This window comes from Atractosteus spatula, chromosome 6 (assembly GCF_055471065.1).
Source record: "Atractosteus spatula isolate fAtrSpa1 chromosome 6, fAtrSpa1.hap1, whole genome shotgun sequence".
In the NCBI taxonomy this organism is placed as follows: Eukaryota; Metazoa; Chordata; class Actinopteri; order Semionotiformes; family Lepisosteidae; genus Atractosteus; species Atractosteus spatula.
The window spans coordinates 52,787,549-52,807,465 of NC_142711.1; the positions used below are offsets into that span (position 1 = coordinate 52,787,549).

Here is a 19,917-nt window from a genome sequence, read left to right on the forward strand (position 1 = left end):
ACAAAAGTATCAGAACAAGAGAGCGGGAAAGGGGTTTAATACTGATTTCCTGCTCACTCTGTAGTGTGAAACCCAGATAAACACATAGGACTAGCTGATACATCATGATGTGCCTTATCTCCAAGCTCACTGAATCCAATTCTAATTTAAAAGCATTTAGTATAGCAGGCAACCAAACACTGATTAGAAAATTATGATTATTTTATTCCTTATATAAACACTCATAGTGCAAAGCATATAAATGAATACTGTATAACAACCTGGGGGAAACATGGAAAGTTTTGTAGATCACTGTTTTCTGATACACTGTGTAAATTAGAGTCGGAAAAAATAGCTAAGAATAGTCTCTTTATCTTCTGTTGACCAAACCCGATGTGGAGAAACAGACCTCCTGCGTTACCTGGTTACACACTGCCTATCCTGACACTGTATTGCTCGTCATTAAAACCTTTAGACTTCCGCCCTACAGACCACATCGAATATTAGCTATTCCAGTAATTAATAGAGTTGTTATAGAGAACACAGAGACATACAGCAACAGGGATGCTGGACTCAGTTTAGCCACATTAAAGTTTGGGACCCTCATCAATCTCCTGCAGAAACTAGTAACAGCCTTCACACCGTTCACAGCCACAGAGTTCAATTTCCTTTCATTCTTTAAACTGTTGGGCAGATTAGATGATAAAATATTAGGAGTCTTACGTTATGCAAAAACATTAGAAATATGTAGCCAAAAATATTATGGTGAACATAAATGTAAAAATAGAACACATAATAAGAAATAAATATACCCCAAAATATAACAAATAATATCCTTAAATATTTACCTGAACAGTTCAATGATGTTTGGGAATTGATATTAACATTATTTTGTAGCAGTTTCAATTACTGAAACTAGAACAGACTGTTTTCAGCTGATTTGTAACACGATTTAAGTCCAAAATGTTCACGCATACTACACATCCATCGGTGCACAAAGTAGGGCTACTGAGGACTACTGATAAAACTCACCTTGATAAAACTGCAGTTGACTTTGGATGACATTGAATTCACCCTGCTTTACAGGTGCTTGGCAACTTAAAATCATTTGGGGCATCACCAATTTCTACCGAGACCACAGCTCTGTACTTCAGATTTGATTCATTAGTAGAAAAGATCAAACAGTGACTACTTCTGTATGAACTGAACTAAAGGTTCAGGACAGGAATGTTTAAATCTCTTCCGTTATCTGAACCCTGTACCGCTATACCACCTCATACAACAGCAGCATGAGACAATATCTGATGTAGACTTCAGTGTCCTGAAATGGTTTTACACTTCTTTGGATGACCGCTTATGAGGATGCCACTTTCACCCCCATCATGAAGCAATGAAAGATTAATATTCCCCTTGAAACAAAATCTATTGCATCCTGTACAAAATCGCTTAAAACTTTTGCTTAAGATCCTATGATCAGTTCAAAACAATTCATTTATGGAGCACACTCATTACTTACAAAACTAGCTTTTTTGCATTACCTTTCCTAATATTCTGCCAAGGAAGTAGTAATGTCTGGTGAAGGAGTCCCCGACTAGCATCTGTGCAGTAGGACTAGGGTAGAGAAGCCCCTCGTTGGTGGTCTTAAAGAAACCCTGGTTAGGATTGAATCCTGTCTTGAGGAGTTCGTTGAGAAACTCGCGGAAAATGCCACCTCCATCGATACCAGCTTCATCCAGACCGTGAGCATTCAGCAGGTGAACTCGGATTCTCTTCTTCAGGTCAGGTTCTAAAAGACAACACACACACAAAAAACGTGCTTCCTAATATTAAGACTTACACTTGAACTAACAGTGTATCAGAGGTCATTAAATCATCACATAAAATACCCCCCCAAAACAGAAATGTCTCACAGAATAACAGGAAAAAAACAGAAATTCTTTTGTAAAACAGACTTTTCCAGTGCCGTTATAACATTCAAATACATATTTCATCAAAGGAAATCAAGAGATTCTGGATACTGAAAGCAACAGTGATGACAGTAAATAATTTTACTGATTAGCCTCCATCTTATTTTGAATTTGCAGGAGATGTAAAAGATGTAACTTTCAAGATATGAGTTGTCTAAGCAGCTGTCCTACTATTTTGTGTTAGAATAAACTATAAAGAGCAATAACAACAATAAATTCTTGCTCTCTTATTATTAAAACCTGATCCTAAGTCTTGGGGTATTCAAATCTAGATGTATAAAAAGATCACTAGATGCTCCCCCATGATTAATCACTGGGCATAAAGTTAATTTATGGTCTTCAGATGCAAGCAGGAAAAAATCTATTTTTAGAGCAATTTGCAGACAATCCTTTGATATCATGGAGCTACTGTTTATTATGTGGTAATAGAGGACTGTTGTGTAATTTTCAACCTGAATTCATTCATTTGACAAGAAAGACCTTTAAAATATTTATTGGTGCCTTCCTACCAGAGAAACTGGCTTACAAATATTGATTCAGCCTTTTATAAAGCCTATTACTATTACTAGTGCTTAATGTTATTATGATTAAATTACTACTCCAGTTGATCAATAAAAAGCTGGTCAAAAATATTGCAGTCTTTAGATTTAACTTTGTTTACAAAATAAGCATTTATGTTAACTACAATACAAAATTCATCTTAATATCCTGTTTACACTGCAAAATCTAAACATTGACAAATGGTCAATTAAAGGGTACCTGCTTTGCAAAAACTAGGTAACAAGCAACTACATTTCAATCCTCTAGATGAGCATAAGTATCTATATTTTAAATAGAATATTAGCTTTCATATATTAAGACTTAGAATACAAAATGATTTTTTCCTTTCATAGTTGTATTCTGTACCTTTTCAACTTAATATAAAAATATATTTCTACCTATAGAACAAGTAATAGGTTTATTCCATGCTGAAAAAAGAAGAAAGAAAACACAACGTTTCAGCTGTGGAGCCTTCTTCGGGTGTCAATTATAAATAGGTATTTCAATGTTATAATTGATGCTCAGTCACAAGAAACCACACAAGAAGTATTAATAAAAAATTCAGTATTCTTGCATTTACCATTCTCTGGAGACAGTTTGTCATACGCATCTTCATAAATGTAGTTCCGTCGAATAGTGATGTTAATGCCATCTGAAAACGGCCCGTCTCCTTGAACATCGCGCTTGTCTGCATAGATCAACCGCTGGAAAATCTTAATAATAACAATGGATAAACCTATTATTTCTTGTATAAAATTGTATTATTTCTTTGTTTTGAGAAATACATTATTCAATCCCCCCTCACACACATAACAGAGCACATGGTGTTGACTACATGTACTTAAAAACAGGCCCTTCGCTCAACTCAGAGGAGTCAAAGACATCACTGCTGACCAAACTGACAAAGTATATTTTTAGAAAAGCTCAAGAAAAGGTGTACAGATTAAGAAACATCTTGACACTTCTTCAATTTTAAGAAACTCACTTATACTTATTTAATTTTGAAATTAAAGTGAAACGCGACAATAATTTAAGGCATACCTTCACCCGTTCTTCAAAGGGAACTACAAATGGAAGCTCAGTTAAGATGGCGAGTTGTCTCTCCTCCGACACTGACAACTGAGGTGGTTCCATTCCAACTAGATCAGAAAAGAAATGGAGCAAAGTGTGACCAGCTGTACCAGCAGGGATACATTAAGAGTCAATCTCATGGTAAGAGCTGACCAACCCATTTCATCGACATTTTGATCAAATTTCAAGTGTTTTCCTTTTTTAATGAAACGTGAGTGGAGTTCCGCTTTTACGAGCTGCGCCGCAAAGTCTATTTAATCGGCGCATTATGCGTTTCGGGCTTCTGTTTCTTTTGACATACTGTGAGGTGCGTGAGGGTCCCCCATATCCGACTGTGCTGTGACAGGGCTGGCAGGAAGAAGTGTAGTCACAGTGCACTCTGCTGGGGACAACTGGAAGTGCAACAACGTGACGCAATAGAAAAAAAATGCATCAATTTTTTCATCTTGAATCTTTGTCAAAGAAAGTATCATGCAAGGGGGTCTGACTGGTTACTAGCAGTGTTAACTTTCACTGGTGCTGTAGTAGGGACCTGGGTTCCACATCAATAATCCTATTGCTCTGTTTTTCATAATCAACCTACAATATGACACCAAATGTTGCATTTTTAAGTAAAAGGGTCAATTTAAACCCCCCTGTTTTTAAAAGCATTTGATTTTTTATGACATTAAATAATTTCCATATAATTAAGTAAAATAATTATATTTTTAATTATAATTTATAATTATAATTATATTTTCATATAATAAAAAGGATCACTGTAATTTGTAAAGGGGCAAGCAGGAGTGAACTGCACCCTGAAAAGTAAAAGGAAAAAATACAACACAACTTGAGGAAAAAGTAAAGATAATTTTCATGTTGAAAAGCAGAAATTAAAAACAACATTGCGGCTGTTTTCTCACATTTCTCCTCTTTAGATGTTTCTACTTGTCACTGTGGAATTAACCTTTGCGGCAATCGTGCACCGACGCAGCTCCTGACTTGAGTCGTCACCTGAAGAAGGCTCGACATTCGAAACTTTGGGTTTTACTCTTTCTTTTGCTTCTCACCATAGAATAAACCTGCACTGGTTCCTCTGCAGCTCACATGCTAACGCAGCTCACGGCTCCATAACCATCATTAGTAGGTTGCCATGTAATCCGTGTACAGTGATACCTTGACTGAAGACACCTGTCTGAGGGTTCTGCAGCTAATGAAGGTAACCTGAATCTTTTAATTAAGGGTATTTTCAATGCAAAACATACATACATTGGTTTTTCATAAAGCTAATTACCTCATCACTCTGGAAAAGGCCTGTAAATAACAGACACAATGAGAGCAGCTGGTCTGCACTGAGTCCCCATTAGGCCATGGTGACCAGATCAATACTCCTGTATGGGTATACTTAATCCAGATACTTGTTTACAGGCAGGCCATTAAAAAGTGTTCAATCCTTTCCTCCGTACGGCAGCAAGGGCGTCTTTCAGCAATGGACACTTTTAATTAACTAAACTGTTAGACGGTTATCTACTTGCGGGACAATTTTCATTAAGCGAGCGTTTGTTTTATATTAAACTAACGGTTTAAGCTATTTAAACCTCAAAAAAACTGCCAGAACAGCAGAGTTAAACCACTATCCCCCTACTAGAGCTCAATTATTCTGGTCAATTAGTCAATTCTATCCGCATTTTTCCATCACGTTTCCATCTTTGAGGAGAAATATGGGCCGTCGTGGTCAATACACAGACCATTTATCACTCTAGTGGCTGTCCATTTAAGTAAATGAAAAAGGCCAAACAAACACAAAGCCATATGTGCTTCATCAGTACTTTCACACTAATTGACTTTATCCCATATGGAGTCAAGTGGCATTAAGCAAATCATACACACATTGTTATCTGCTTGTTTTCACACCATCTTGCTGGCTGTACTACTTTTAAACAAACAAGGTGCAGCTTCAAAAGGCTCGTCTGACTTCAAAGAAAGGAAGGGACAATGATGCATACAAATGAATGATGAAACTGCTCAAGAGTCAAACTGCTTCCATACAGTGCACAGAGCCAGCAGACCTCCTTTGCATGAAGATTTTGGGGGTGTTTTCCCCGTACTGTAGTTTGAAAATGTACTCATTCCCACGAAATACGTGATGCACCTATATCCCATTGCTATCACTAATGCCTTGATTATTCCAAACACAAATTTTACGCAAGGACAGATTTCCAAGCCGCTGGAGTCACCTTTGCTTTGTCCAGACTGTGTTGTACGTTGGAAACTGTACCAAGAGAACCATCATTGATTTTTTCACATCACATTCTAGGAGGACACTGCCCATCTAAATTTTCTTTTGGTGATATTTGAAATTATTCACACATAAACAGATAAAAAAAAACATTGAAATAATGGTTTACTTCCTACACCATTAAACTTTTACAACACTCAATAGATATGGTAGGTTTTCTGTCCAAATTTAACATTAATTGTCAGTGATATGCATTGAACTAAAGACAACTGTGGTATCTTGATAAAAGCAACCAGAAACTCCACAACCGAAAGCAATGCAAACGTAACACAGGGAACCAGCTAAACCTCATTCAAAAATTAAACTTCAAGATCGGTACATAAATACGTTTCAGACAAATACCTTTTTAATAGTAAAGAATACATGTTGCTGGAATCAGCCATGAAATAAAGAAAAGAACAGCATTTGCGTAAAGGCGCTGAGCTGAGATGGAGGCTGTTCTTACCATCTAATGTGGACTGTAGAGGCCCAATTCGTCCCATTCTGCGGATTCTCCAAACATGCCTAGCTGATGGGACATAGAGCTGTGTGACCTATTGTTCCAGGAAGAAAATGAGATCAATGTGAGAATGGTGTTAAACCAACACCATTTACACAGGAATGAAGAAATCAAATTTAGGCTCTTCCTAACACTGATCAAACCAAAGCTGGAATGCATCGATATATCAGTTTCGGTCATGTAGCATTTACTCTAAGGGCTCTCACTAATTCCTAGGTCATTCATTGTTACCTGGTGGGAAATTTATGGAATGATTTGCACACAATGGGGCTTACATTCACAACACTGTGTTAAAATCTCCTTAGGAAATAATGGGGGGTTTAAATGTTTTGATGAGGCCTGACAGATTTAGAGTGCCACAGAGAAGAGTTTGTACAAGGTGAGTAAACAGCCAGAGGGACTTTTGTAGTTTTTGAATGAAATTTTGAATGAATATTCTCATGAATTGAACCCCCCACACCAATTTGACGTCACCTGGAAGCTGTTTTTCTTTCACTGAGAGCTTTGTTCCCAGCGGATGAAAAGACACCATCAAGTACTGGTTTTGCTGAGTGAATGTGTGCGATAATCTAAATCTAAATTATTTTTAATTTTCAAAAGTAGAAAGGAAACTGTTTAATAACATTTGTCACGAGTTCACAAAAAAAAGACGCACTAAACACACTCAACCAAATCCTTAATGAAGTGGTACCTTATCAGCTCTGATGTTGACCTCATTGGAAAGCCAGTGACCAGATGGACAGAAGGGTCTTCTTATATCTCGAGCTTTCACCATTTTCACTAGGTTAGTAATGACCTGTTGAAACAGAAAACAGCACGTTTTGCACAAGCAGCACAAAAATGGTGTACAGTTTCAGTCACCATTTTACAGAATAGGTATGGCTACAATGGAATCAGTCCAGAGAAAAGTTACACAATTCTCTGTAGGCTTAAAGTAATGTCCTACTATAAGAGGCTAAAAGAACCGCACCTTTTCAGGCCTGAAAAGAGAACTTGTGTTCAACTGAATACGAATATGCAAAATCCTCAAAGGCAAAATCCTCAAAGGCCTATGGACTTCTTCAGATTCAACAGTGAACCAGAAACTACAGGACACGAGTAGAAATTTAAAATTGAGAAAAGGAAGGAGGCATTTCTTTGTGTAAATGCTTGTCGGAGTATGGAACAAGCTACCCATCCATGTTGTCAAACGTGATACACTGGCTTCTTTCACGAAGCAGTTGAATAAGAGCCTCACATCAGTTAGCTAACTATCAAAAGGCCACCTCTAGTTTTTAACTGTCCTTATGTTGTTAAATCTTATCACAGGGAAACCCTCAAAACCTCACCATTAACCTCACACAGCTAAGTGGTAAAAAAGAGCAGCAGTCTTTTAAATATTCTTTTTCACAGGCGAGAAACTTCCCCACCAGCCTTTGATGATAGTCTATTAAAACATGAAATTGATCATTTTACATTTCTAACCTTTGCTAACCTAAACTGAGCAAAAATCAGACTTTAGCTGAAGCTTTTTTTTTTTACTTGTACTTGTGTTGCAGAATGGTTAGACACTTAATAACTCCAAAAATATAAACTCAGTAGTTTATATATCTTCTGAATTAGCCTATATATGCACACTTTAAAGACATGTTTTTCACAATTTAATATTCATTTAAATGATAAAACATTGACTTAAAAGGTATTTTAATTTTGAAATTACATTACAAGCTGAGATACTTTTTTCCTGGCTTTAATTAAAAAAAAATCCTATGTAACACTCCTTGATAGAAATCTTGAAGAAAAAGCAAAAAGTTCTCAGTTACTGTAAATGTCTCCATGAAGCATCACATCACAATGCTTACAGTTAAAAAAATATAGACAATCCTATAAATTTTACAACACTTTTTTCTGTATTGGATACAAGGTCCTTTGATTATAAGTAATTACAATGAGAATGAGCATCCCATTGTTGTGGTGCTATGTATTGGTAACACAAAACAAAAATGACTCAGTTTATCTGGAAATGTACAGCCCCATTAATTAGCTAAACTCCTTACATCAGCACTTTTGCTGATCTGCTGAAAGTATATGCCGTCCTGCTTTTAACCAGAAGGACGGATGTTCTGCAACAAGTTTCAGTCTGACGTCTCTTACAAAGACAAAGTGATCTAAAACAGCCTATAAAACTCCTTTTTGGCACAGGTCATTTTGACTGTTTTTAGATGCACTTTTCTATTTGACTTCTGACTTTCCTCTTATGTGGATGAACAGAATCTGCAAGTGCAATTTACTGTACTGTACATATCTGTAGCTGCTATAGCATTTACCAGATTTCCTGTAATCTACATATAGGCATCTTTCACAGTTCAATTGTTGAGATTATTATCATGCGTCTGACTACAAACAGTCAAACATTAATATAATTCATATTCATCAATGCATTCATATTATAATGTATATTCATTAATATTATAAACATATATATAGGTTCCTTTTTGAGGTGGCTAGATTTTAATTTTTTAAAAATACAATATGTATTTTTACATATTGTATGTAATACATACAATACTTGACAAAATGGAAAAATCTTCCATTGATAATTACCGATACAGGTAGATGTCTATTGTCTTTCTGTCTATGTCTAAATGTCTTAATGTCTAAGCAAATCACCCACTTTATACTGCAAGTAGTTTCCTTTTATTTGAAATTCTTCATTTTCAGAAGGCATTATTAATCTCAACCTAGCAATGACTGAAACTGGCAATACCCACAAGTGCAAAATGCTGTAAAATTGAGGCGATTGGTTTGGACTTTCACTACCTCTGACTTGTCGAATGAATAAGCATTCCTTAATTAGCCCATCGGGTTAAGTGCAGGCCTTAATGGGCCTTTCCCAAACTCCAGTGTGACATCTCTCTCCAAACATGGCCAAGCACAAAGTTCCATTAGCAATATTAATACAAGCTTAGTTGATCATTTTCATTCAATTAACTTCTTTCAATTAAATAGATAGCTTGACAATAGAAGTGATAAAAGAGCCAAAGGGATGGCTGATGACTCGAACCAAACATTAGCGTGTTAGGGGGTCAGTAGTATTAAACGGACTGTAAATCTAGCATTCAATTTGTAAAATGCATTTCCCTGCTCCCACTTCTTTAATGGGCTGTTTTAGCTGACAAGAGGTGTTTGCACCGATCTTTTATGAATTTCAGTAGCATTTATATGCCCTCCCTGCAAACCTTTCCTTTCTGGCCTCGGATTATTTTTGTCTTCTCGAGATCCCGGTTCAAAAAAAGGAACAACCAGGCACCCACCCCCTCATTATCTGAAAACAGTTTATTTGTGGTATGTTTCACAGCAACGCAGACTTGGTAGCAGAACCTTAGGGAGCACAGTGGGACTGTATTCCAGTCAGGATAGCAGTCTAACACCATAATCACACATACACACATGCAAAAATATCTAGGGACTTAATTAAAGGAAATTGGGGTATTCTTGTTCAAAATTCATTAGAAATACAGAATAATACAAAGTATTGAATAGAGATTAGAGAAAAATAGAGCAATAGAGAATACAGAATAGAAATATAGTTGCATAGAGAATAATCCATTCATCATTTTCTAACCACTTTATCCCATACAGGGTCATGGGGACGCCACAGCCTATCCCAGCATGCAAAAGACACAAGGCAGGATACAAACTGGACGGGACAGCAGTCCATCTTGGGATACACTAAGACACGAGCACAGACACACTCACACCAGAGCCAATTTTCCCTGAAGACTACTAACTTACCAGTTAGGTAATAGTTAACTCGTCACGAAAACGGGGCACTTGGCAAAAACCCATAAGAACATGGGAAGAACATACAAACTCCACACAGACAGCATCCCAGGGTCATAATTGAACCCAGGGCCCCAGGGCTGAGAAGCAGCAGTGCTAAACCCTGTGCCACCATGTTGTTCACATGTAGAATAATATTCTTTAAAATGATTAATCATTTATTTGACCTTAGGCAAATGTATTTTCCATTGTTTCCTTCAACGCTGAACAACTTACCCTTGGTTTGGAATATATAGAAGAAACAAAACATTAAGTCAGTCAGGTGAAATAATTTGAACTCTAACTTTGAGTATCAGACAAAAATAAACTGCTGAAATTGCCATATGGAGCTCTAAATCATGGGCAATGAAATCACACATTGGGGCTCTGAAAGGCTTCGCAGTGCCGAAGAATGCAACAGTCACCTTGAAAAGCTGAATCCACCGTTTTTGCTCGGCCTGAATTCGTTGCTGCATTTCTGTGTTGGTCTTGACTCCCACGCTCTTGAAGGCCGCAATGTACTCTTCGCGGTGCTCGGGCTTCGTCTCTGGATAAGCCAACTTGATGATCCCCAAACAGGCATCTCTCAGGCATCGGGACAATGTCACCAGCTCCACCAAGGTGAAGGGCATCATGGACGACTGGCTTTGCCCTACAGGTGGAAGAACAACTGTTCTGCACAGATACTACCACCGCTACCTGTACTACACCAATATACAGATCCTCACCCCAATGTTCTTCATCGCTTGGATGGTAGTCCATTCAAAACCATGAAATATCACTTTAGTTTCAGATATGACTTGTCTCATTGAAGGTAAACTAAACACACCGGGTGTCTCAGCAGCCTAGTGAAGGCAAATTACAGAATGTGATATCTTAGAAAAAATAACTCTTTCACCTGTTTGAATGTGCCTTCATTTCCAGCAGGTTATTAACACATTTTGGTACTTCTCTCTCTTTTTCTATAAGCCTTCCATGGTATTTAATTGCATGTCATGGGAATTCACCTCCTAGAAACATGTATGTAGACTAGGAAGAGCTAAAGTATAGAGCCCCCTTTTGTACTGCAGTGCAGACACAGTGATAACTGCAAAATAAAAGGACTAAATGATCAGATTACATGAATAGTTTGAGGCAGGTCCAATGTGCACAAACATAATTAGAGACAAAAGGTATATTTTTTCATCTTGACTATTCATCTTCTGTATTAAGTCACATTGCTTTGTGTGGAAAGCACTTAAAGCAAAATGAAATCCTGACAAAGTGTAATTAGGAGATAATTCCATGCTTGAAAAAAAATGGTTTCAGTTTATTTATCCCATTTTCATTCTGGAAACATTTATGAAAAAACATTCTTTTTTTTTTTACATCAAAACGGCCTCTGCAACACGCACCTGTCCCACTAGTGTAGGAATGTGACCTACAAACTTGCTCGGTTCCCTACCTTCCATGGGATATCCAAAAAATTCACTGTCGTGAACGGAGATCAGCGAGTGGCTGAAGAGAGAGCTGAAGAGATAGAAGAGGGGTATGATCCTGTTGGAGTCTTCTAGTGACATTGGAGACCCACGAGAAATCACCTGCAGCAGGGGCACCATGGACCTAAGAACACGTGGGGAAAAAGACATTCCCAGAAGTTCAAACTTACACACTTCTCTTCCCTGTCACAATTACACAGCTATCACACCTTTTACCGACTAGTGGTCTCAACATTCACTGTTTTTTTTTTAATGCTAAGCATTATTGTGCCCAAATTTTTGTTTCTTTGGTTTCATCCATGATCCTGATTGCAACAGCAGGTGTGAAGTAAAACAGTTTCAAAGCAAACAAATAAAATGTCTCTTTAAAAGGCCGTGGAAGGAGTAATAAACCACTTTGCTGGCGGGGATCTGAAGACAACTTTGTTTTAGCTGTAAAATATGGTTTAAAAATCCTTAAATTTGCTTATTACTCCAAAAAAAAAGAAATAGTAACACAGTAGAAAAGAAAAGTTTGACAAAAGCCTTGAAATATTAAGTTTTCTGTGTTTATTAAAAGGCCAACTTCCTACTTGGAAAGTCCAATTCAAATCAGCAGACAAATATCCAAGCACTGATTTGTGAACCTTCAGAAGGCCTAAACAGGTATGAAAAACATTCTACATTTTTAGGTTTTGACACACGGAATGCCCTGTTTACTTTTTAATATTAAATCTATCACTCAAAACAGCACCAGCCTGTTGTTCCGTTTTTATCTCCGAGTTATTTACATTCCACATAAATCTTTGTTAAATGTGCCAAAAGCCTCTCCATTGTGAGGCGCTTTGGTTTGCTCTTAAACTATGCTTTGGAGAAAGGAGTGAATAAAAAGCTTAGCAGCCCTCCAGTACCAATAGATTGAGCAGACATGAGGAAACATTTAACTAGCAGCGTTTTCCTGTGAAATACCACACCTAGCGCTCTTCTAATGTCAGCAGTATAATTGCTGTTACACTGAGGCAAAACACATAAAAACCTTGAGAACTTGTGAAAAAAATGCTACTAAAAGCTTTTACTATACCCAGTGATCATCTTCGTCGTCATAGATGTTATCAAGTGCCAAAGATGCCTTAGGAACCTTGCGTTGAACGCCAAGCTGTAGAGGAGTCTGAAAGCACAGAAAATAAGTTTAAATAAACGGTTTAAATACATTTCAGCTGCCGAAGTAAACCAACTATGCATATTAACCTCCAATAAAACCCATGCTAAACAAAATGTTGTTTCAGCATTGCTTCATATTTTAATAAAGATTTAACAATTCCCACGAAGCAGTAAGACTTATTTTTTAAATCTATTTACAGTATATGAATGATTTTTATATTTTAAGGGAAAAAAAACAAACATTGCTTTGTTGTATTCATGAGAGGACATATAAAAACAGAAAATGGTTGAACAACACATCCCAAAGGAATTTCTCCTCCATATTAAAAGGTGTCACATTCCTTATGTGCAATGAAATAGATTAAATGACCCATTAAGCTTTATTTAGGTGAGGCACCTTCCATTAGTAAACTAGTTGACAGTGAGGGTTTCAGCCCAGGTCATAAACAGATCCTGGCTTCCTGCAGAGCCCATTTAAGTTAATGAAGAGAACAACAATGGTACAACACTGCACCACACAATGCTCAGGGGTGACCCAAGTGAGCCTGCGTGCTTTGACACCTTCTGAGAATTGCAGCAGAGCAAATACGACTGGAACCTGTCCTTTTCAAACAATCCAAAGGACAGGTATAGCACACTTGCGAAAATGGACTCTGCTCTGTGCATGTGCCTTCATCACAAGCTGTGCTTTGTCTCCATTTACAAGGCTGAACTAGTGCAAGGTAGCACTGAGATGCTAACTGAGTAAAATAAAACCCCACATGCAATAGCTCTTGCCCAGAGAACTAAACAATTGGAACCTAACTGCATTTCTGTCCCTTCGTCCCCCTTGCTAACACAGGGTTAAGACTGGGAAGGAAAATATCATCTCCAGAAACAAATCAAATGTCACCTATATAAAAAACCTTGCTGTCGATGTCTCTCTCCAATTCTTAATTAGAGAACAGAATAGCACATGCAACTTAAACAGCAAAACCAAAGAGCAAAAAACTCAGCCAAGATAAGGAACGACTGAAAAATATCTTTAAGAAATAAATCTAGATGCATGCCCATTTATCCACCACAGGAAACTGGAACACTTTTTTATTGTTTTAATAGTGCGCTTGTGTTTGATTGGAATTAGAAACAAGGCACTAAAATGCTGACTGACAAGGCTGATTTAAAGAGTGTCAGAAGGAAGACCCCCCCCCCCCCCCCTCTCCACAGGCACTGCCATTTCAATCATGAGATGAAGGCCTGCATATGCAATAAACTCAAAAGGGCAGCACCGGCAAAGGGGCAAAGTGCACATCTTAGGCATAAAAATGACCTTGAAAAGCCAAACATTTATTTATCCAGAACTGCGATATTAAAGCCTGCCATTCAATTAACACAAATTTTATGAAATTGTTGGATTTCGGTTTCCTATACACCAATAACAAGACACGAGTGATAGCTATGCAAAAATGAAGCCTGTTCCTAGTCAAGACCTTAGGCACTGTGCTGTACCTAGTGACACAACCTAAAAACAGAAGTTACTCATCCCCCAGCCAATAATATTTTACTTATAATTGCAAGTATGGTATATAGTTTTTTTTATGAACACTTTTATCCAAAACTATAATGATCAAATTGAACACTGTTAGATGTGAAGGAGACTGAATATCTGCAAAACCCTCAAAGAAGTTATACATAGTGACATTTAGCAGCTTCATAAGTAATCAGCCCCCTAAGTCAGTAGTTGGTGGAAGCAGGGATTACAGTTCTACTCTCAGTATTTCTCTATAGGATTTCTACCAGCTTTGCACAGTGGAGTGGTGTAATTCTGTGCATTCCTCCAATTCTGACTAGTACATGGGGAGCCATCAATGGACTGCAATCATCAAACCTCACCATAAATCTTTTATGGGATTCAATCAGGACTAAAAGGAAATTCACTCTCTTCTTTCTTGTCTGAGCACTTCAGCCAGCTGAAATGTGCATTTTCACCCAGTTTTAGGTCCTCAGAGGACTCGACCGGGTTTTCCTCTAATTTAGTCTAATTTTTTTGCTCCATCCACTTTTTCCTTCAGTCCTTCCCAGTTCTCACAGGTGAGAAGTAGCCCTGTAGCAAGATGCTGTCGCCACCATATTACTAAGTTGGGATGCAGTTAGCTGGCTGATGTGTTGTGTTGGCGCCAGATGTAACCCTATGCCTTTAGACCAAAAAGTTAAATCTTTGTCTCCTTGAAGAAGTTCAAATTTGTCTTTTATAACCTTCTGCCAACATGCCTAAATATCAAATGAAATCTTTTTTTTTTTCCCCCCAATCAAGACTTCCTTCTTGACACTCGCCCATAAGGCCAGGTTTATATACTGTAAGCACCAGGACATTACCCATGTCCTGAACACCGACTCCCATCTCAGACACAGAACTTGCAGATCTTTCAAACTCACCACTGGTTCCGCAGTGCGATTCCTAAACAATTTCCTGCTTGCCTGCTCAATTTGGAAGGATGGCCTGATCAATGTAGTATCTGAACTGCATGATGAACACTCTACTTTTTAATGATGGGCTTCAGTGTACTTAGGGGAATAAGAAACCTTTGCCTGCATTGTGGCTCTCTACCACTTTATCCCTGATTTGTTTCGAAAGCTACTATCACCATGTGAGCTGTTGCTTGAATTCAATATCCATATGAAGCAACTTAGAGACATTTACTTTTACAGAGACGTTTACAATGCATTTACTTTGAAGTTCAGTTAAACAACTTTGGTTACACACAGAAACTTCTAATATAGCGACCTACTGTATCAAACTAATGTTACACCTGAAATGACATAGGGCTGCCGTAATAAAGATGTTCAATACTTGAATGAAAAACTGAACGCTACAAATTGAGAATATTGTAACTTTCTTTAAAACCTTATTTACAAACTCTCAGCATTTTTCAACTGCACAGAGAGGTGAACACTTTGTGACAGTACTCAATATTTTAATTTGCCATTATAGAAATTACGTTCACACTTGCAAAATAATGAGAATTATTCATGAAAAACAAAATTAAAAAGTAGCAATTTTTTTCATTAGCAGAGAGCCATAACACTTTAATCTCAGACTTCACTACAATGTCAATATCCCTCATACAAAGAAGGATCCGTTTTTCACGTGTGGAAAAAATACACCAAAATTAACATATCAATTAAGACGCCAGGGCACGTAAAACACACCACTTCCCTGTGACATGAAGCACTTTAGAGCGAGCGGTTTTAAAAGGGAAAAGATCTCATTAGAGAAATAGGTTTCAAAAAGGCCTGACAGCTCTGATTTGATCCTCTGCAGCATGAATGAGTCTCCCACATTTATCCGTTTTGAAATTACAGTTATCCACTGCCGGAAAATCCATAGTACATTACACACACGTGGATTTACATAAATGCACCTCACTCTTCTCTTCACCCTACTGAATATGTGCAGCCCTTATAAAATACATAATTAGAAAAAGACTTACAGTTTGGTAATATATCTTAAAATGTATCGTACTTTGTCCAGTGACAAACCTCTAATAATTACTGCATTTGGGTATTTGGACTGAAAGGGTTTTTTTTCCCACTCTGTACTTCTGCTGGCACTAAGCAATTAGACCTACTCTAATATGAACTTTAATGGCGCCTTTACAAAACAGCCGCAACTTTGTGTTAGATCGTCACAGAGAGAGCGGAAGAAATTACTTTGGTGCCTCATGTTTTTTCCACCATGTAAACTACACAATTATAGTTGGTGTGCTAAACAAACATCATCTGGGCGGCAGGCTTGCTTACAGTCCTTCTACAGCTGGTAATGACTGTGGCGCAGTGTGGCCGGCTGTATTATATGTGAAGCAAACACTTAGGGAACAATTACACCTAAGACCGTCCAAATGTTTAAGAACAGCACTTAGAATTTCTATAGGTATACCTTACATGTAAAAGAAGAAAAAGGTTTAATCTGTAAAAGTTGAATTAAATAACCATTAGATTTATCCTTGAGGAGAAAAGAAACAAACCTTCCATATTAATATTTATGATACGCAGCTCCTGGGTTACACACCCCATTTTAGATCACAATAAATTAAAATACAGCACAATATGTTCTTCTTGTAAAGCTATCCAATCCCACTCTACATTAAATCATCTTCTTCACTGAGCTAATTATTTTGTACAGATCTCCAATAATGACGAAGAGAGAGTAGGAGGATTTATGGTAAAAGTGGTAGCAGTGAAAAGGCAATAAAAAAAACTTAGCTTCCATTGAGTGGTTCAGTAAGCAGATTCCAATCTTTCTTGCAGTATATTTAAGGCAATTACAATTAGAGGTACGTCTGCTACCACGACACATAAGACTTAGATTAGAGACCAAGGCTTCAAATAAAGGTCATGGATGAACAAGAAATTAGAAGAAACCGAGATCTTGGACAAACCCAAAGAGAAACCAACCTCCACTTGCATAACCACAGCCCTCTGTCACTTGACATATGCAAAAAGGAACGTCACATATCTTGAGGTGTCCAGAAAACTCAATTGTTTTAAATGAAACTCAAAAAGCTTTTTAATTGTCCTGCCGTACCACCTCTGCGCTTGAGCCAGGTTCTTCATTTTATTGTTGCTTATGTTTTTTTTTGCTTACAGCTTACAGGACAGAGTAATCAGGAGTTATCCAGACTTCACTCAGCTTCACGCCGTGTGTCAGTGGGGCAACACAGTAGACAGGCTTTAGCCCTGTGGAATTGGGATTTCAATTATCAAACTGAAATTGAATGATATGGTTATAAGGTTGTCGCAATAAAAATAAAAATTGAATAAAACTGGATTCCCTATACAACAGGAGAAGAAGTTGCCACAAGAACTTGTTTTGACATGCAATATAATATTGCACGAGCAGTCCTCACAATAGCAACCTATGTCAAGAACTGTAAATGTACTACTTGCTACAGAGAAGACATTTTCTTTGAGGAATCCCTTGGAAATGAAAAGAAGATTCAAACTTTAGCAGTGCCCATATCTAAGACAACCTATGTAATTCCACAGCATTATGATATTTGCAGTCTCTGTACTGTCCACACCATTTCATAATCTTTGCTGCCTGCTAGGAAACACTAAATATATGTTCAAAGAGCCCGAAGCACTGCAAAAGGCAGTTTTATATACAGCATGTATTTCTACAGGAAGAACAAAAAAAAGCCATACTATGTAAAAATTTAGATGAAAAAAATTGACATGGATAAAAACGATACACCTGTGTATTATCTTTGTATATGCACACTTTTTACTAATGTAAAGGTTGTGTAAGAACACTTATTGTGGAAAGCTGACTAAACCTAATAGAAATTCCCTGTTTGTGTAATGACACTCCATGGATGTGCTGTAAATCAGCAGTCAGGAAACAGCAGCTGTGTTCACAATTACAGACAAATAAGCACACCAAGTTCTCCTTCCTTCAGTGGGCACCTTTGCCAGAAGTCTACCAGTAAACTCTGAGCAGGAGCAACGATTCGTTTAAATCCAGTAATTATTAGCCAGGGAAGCCAGTTATTTACAGCAGTAAAGCCAGGCGCCCTAATTCAACAGCAACTATGATCTCCCCATCTCACATCCTGCCCTAATGCAATTATCCTGAAAAGAGCTAATTACCCTAATCGAGGAATGACAGTTTCACTGACATCTTACTTCCTCTGGCAGCCATAAACACAAGTGGGTGAAGACAGAAGCTAATTGGTTTGCTTCATCATTATTTACATTAGTGCTTGCCTTACTTAAAAGGCAACCTAAATGGGCAGAAGGAGTTGAAATAAATGACCTACTGCTAATACGTAAAGCAATCTGTTTACTGCTTCCTAAAACTTTTTTTTTTCTGAATTCAATCCCTGGTCATTTTTCTCCTGTTCAGCACCACTTCAGTTCGGAGTAGCCGGCTGTGGCTGAACCTGCCCTGTCAGCCTGAAAGTGACAGAGACGAAGTCGAAGACGAAGCAGTGAAGCCGGCGCGTAGTTCCTCTGAGAGGCCCGCTTTTTCTGCACACCAAAACTGGACAGACCTACTGTGCGAGTCAGTGCAGCTGTGACATGGCTCAGACTGACAGTGCTGTGGAATTTGATCTACAGTAGATGCTCTATACATGCTGAGGAAGACAAACAGACACCTGTCGAGTGGAAAGGTTGCACAGAAGGTTTTTGCCATTTAGAGTAACCGGAATAAGTGTTGTCAAAAACTCCACTGTACCATGTATGTTGATCTTTATGCGAGTTTTAATACATATGCAGGAGGCTCTCTTAAACTCGACATTTAGGGTAATACAAGAGATTGAAAGGGGCTGCATTCAGGTGGTAAAAGAAAAGACTGAACGTAGAGAATAACAAGAAAATGCAGTTCTGGGCGTCCGTTTGCTCCTGAAAATGCCCATTTCGTAACAAATAAAACCTAATTTCGGCACCTCGCTGAACTGCACTCTGGCTTCTTACAATCCTACAATGCTCCGTTCTGGACAGCCCTGGTCCTGCCACAGGGGTCCATGAGCAATCGTCAAGGCAACGCCCCCCCCAACACCCGCAATGTTACAGTAACAGTTACATGTTGCCTCGTTTCCTTGGCAAACTCAAGTCCCGAGTACGATCTGAATTCAGATTTTTGCGCCGCAAACCCCTGTACCATGAGAAATGAAGTCATATAGTGGGTACCACTCTGCTATATGTGGGGAAAGTACTAAATAAAAAGCAATAAAATGCGTCACTCAAAAACATTCATTTCTCCTTCAGGTAATGTAAAGACTCACCGAGAGTAAACGGAGTGAAACGGACATGAAATTGACAAACAATAACAAACAATTAGTTTAAAATGATTCTTATTACAACTATAATTACGACTACTTAAACACATTACACGAATAACTATGTGCAACTGCTTTTATCTGGGAGTTGAAACCTCTAGTTGGGAGTGGGCCCAGAATGCAACCCCGCTATTTGCTAGTTATGGGAAATTAGTTGTTAATTTGGGCAGCAGCTTTCAGGACCTTATCTGCCGTGTAAATTGAGAACTACCTGTTGCTGAAAAAAAAACCACGAAATTCGATACGCAGCAGCTCATACATATCACAAGCCCCTCAACCCCCGCGCTGCACAGCCCCAGTGAACACCAGTTAAATTTGTAGGGCAGATCCACCCAGGCGGTGA

General features: G+C 38.0%; 1 protein-coding gene across 2 annotated transcripts in view; it reads right to left on the reverse strand.

Annotated features, from left to right (window-relative positions):
• ube3c (ubiquitin protein ligase E3C) overlaps positions 1 to 19,917 on the reverse strand; it is a 54,827-nt gene that overhangs the window by 19,750 nt on the left and 15,160 nt on the right. For both annotated transcript variants that reach the window (XM_088919608.1, XM_088919609.1), the window contains exons 12-19: positions 12,674 to 12,760; positions 11,580 to 11,737; positions 10,561 to 10,787; positions 7,026 to 7,130; positions 6,281 to 6,368; positions 3,528 to 3,625; positions 3,067 to 3,199; positions 1,518 to 1,765 (exon numbers count right to left, since the gene is read on the reverse strand). In XM_088919608.1, the coding sequence (XP_088775734.1) occupies positions 1,518 to 1,765; positions 3,067 to 3,199; positions 3,528 to 3,625; positions 6,281 to 6,368; positions 7,026 to 7,130; positions 10,561 to 10,787; positions 11,580 to 11,737; positions 12,674 to 12,760 (1,144 nt within the window). The remainder of the gene's footprint in view (positions 1 to 1,517; positions 1,766 to 3,066; positions 3,200 to 3,527; positions 3,626 to 6,280; positions 6,369 to 7,025; positions 7,131 to 10,560; positions 10,788 to 11,579; positions 11,738 to 12,673; positions 12,761 to 19,917) is intronic.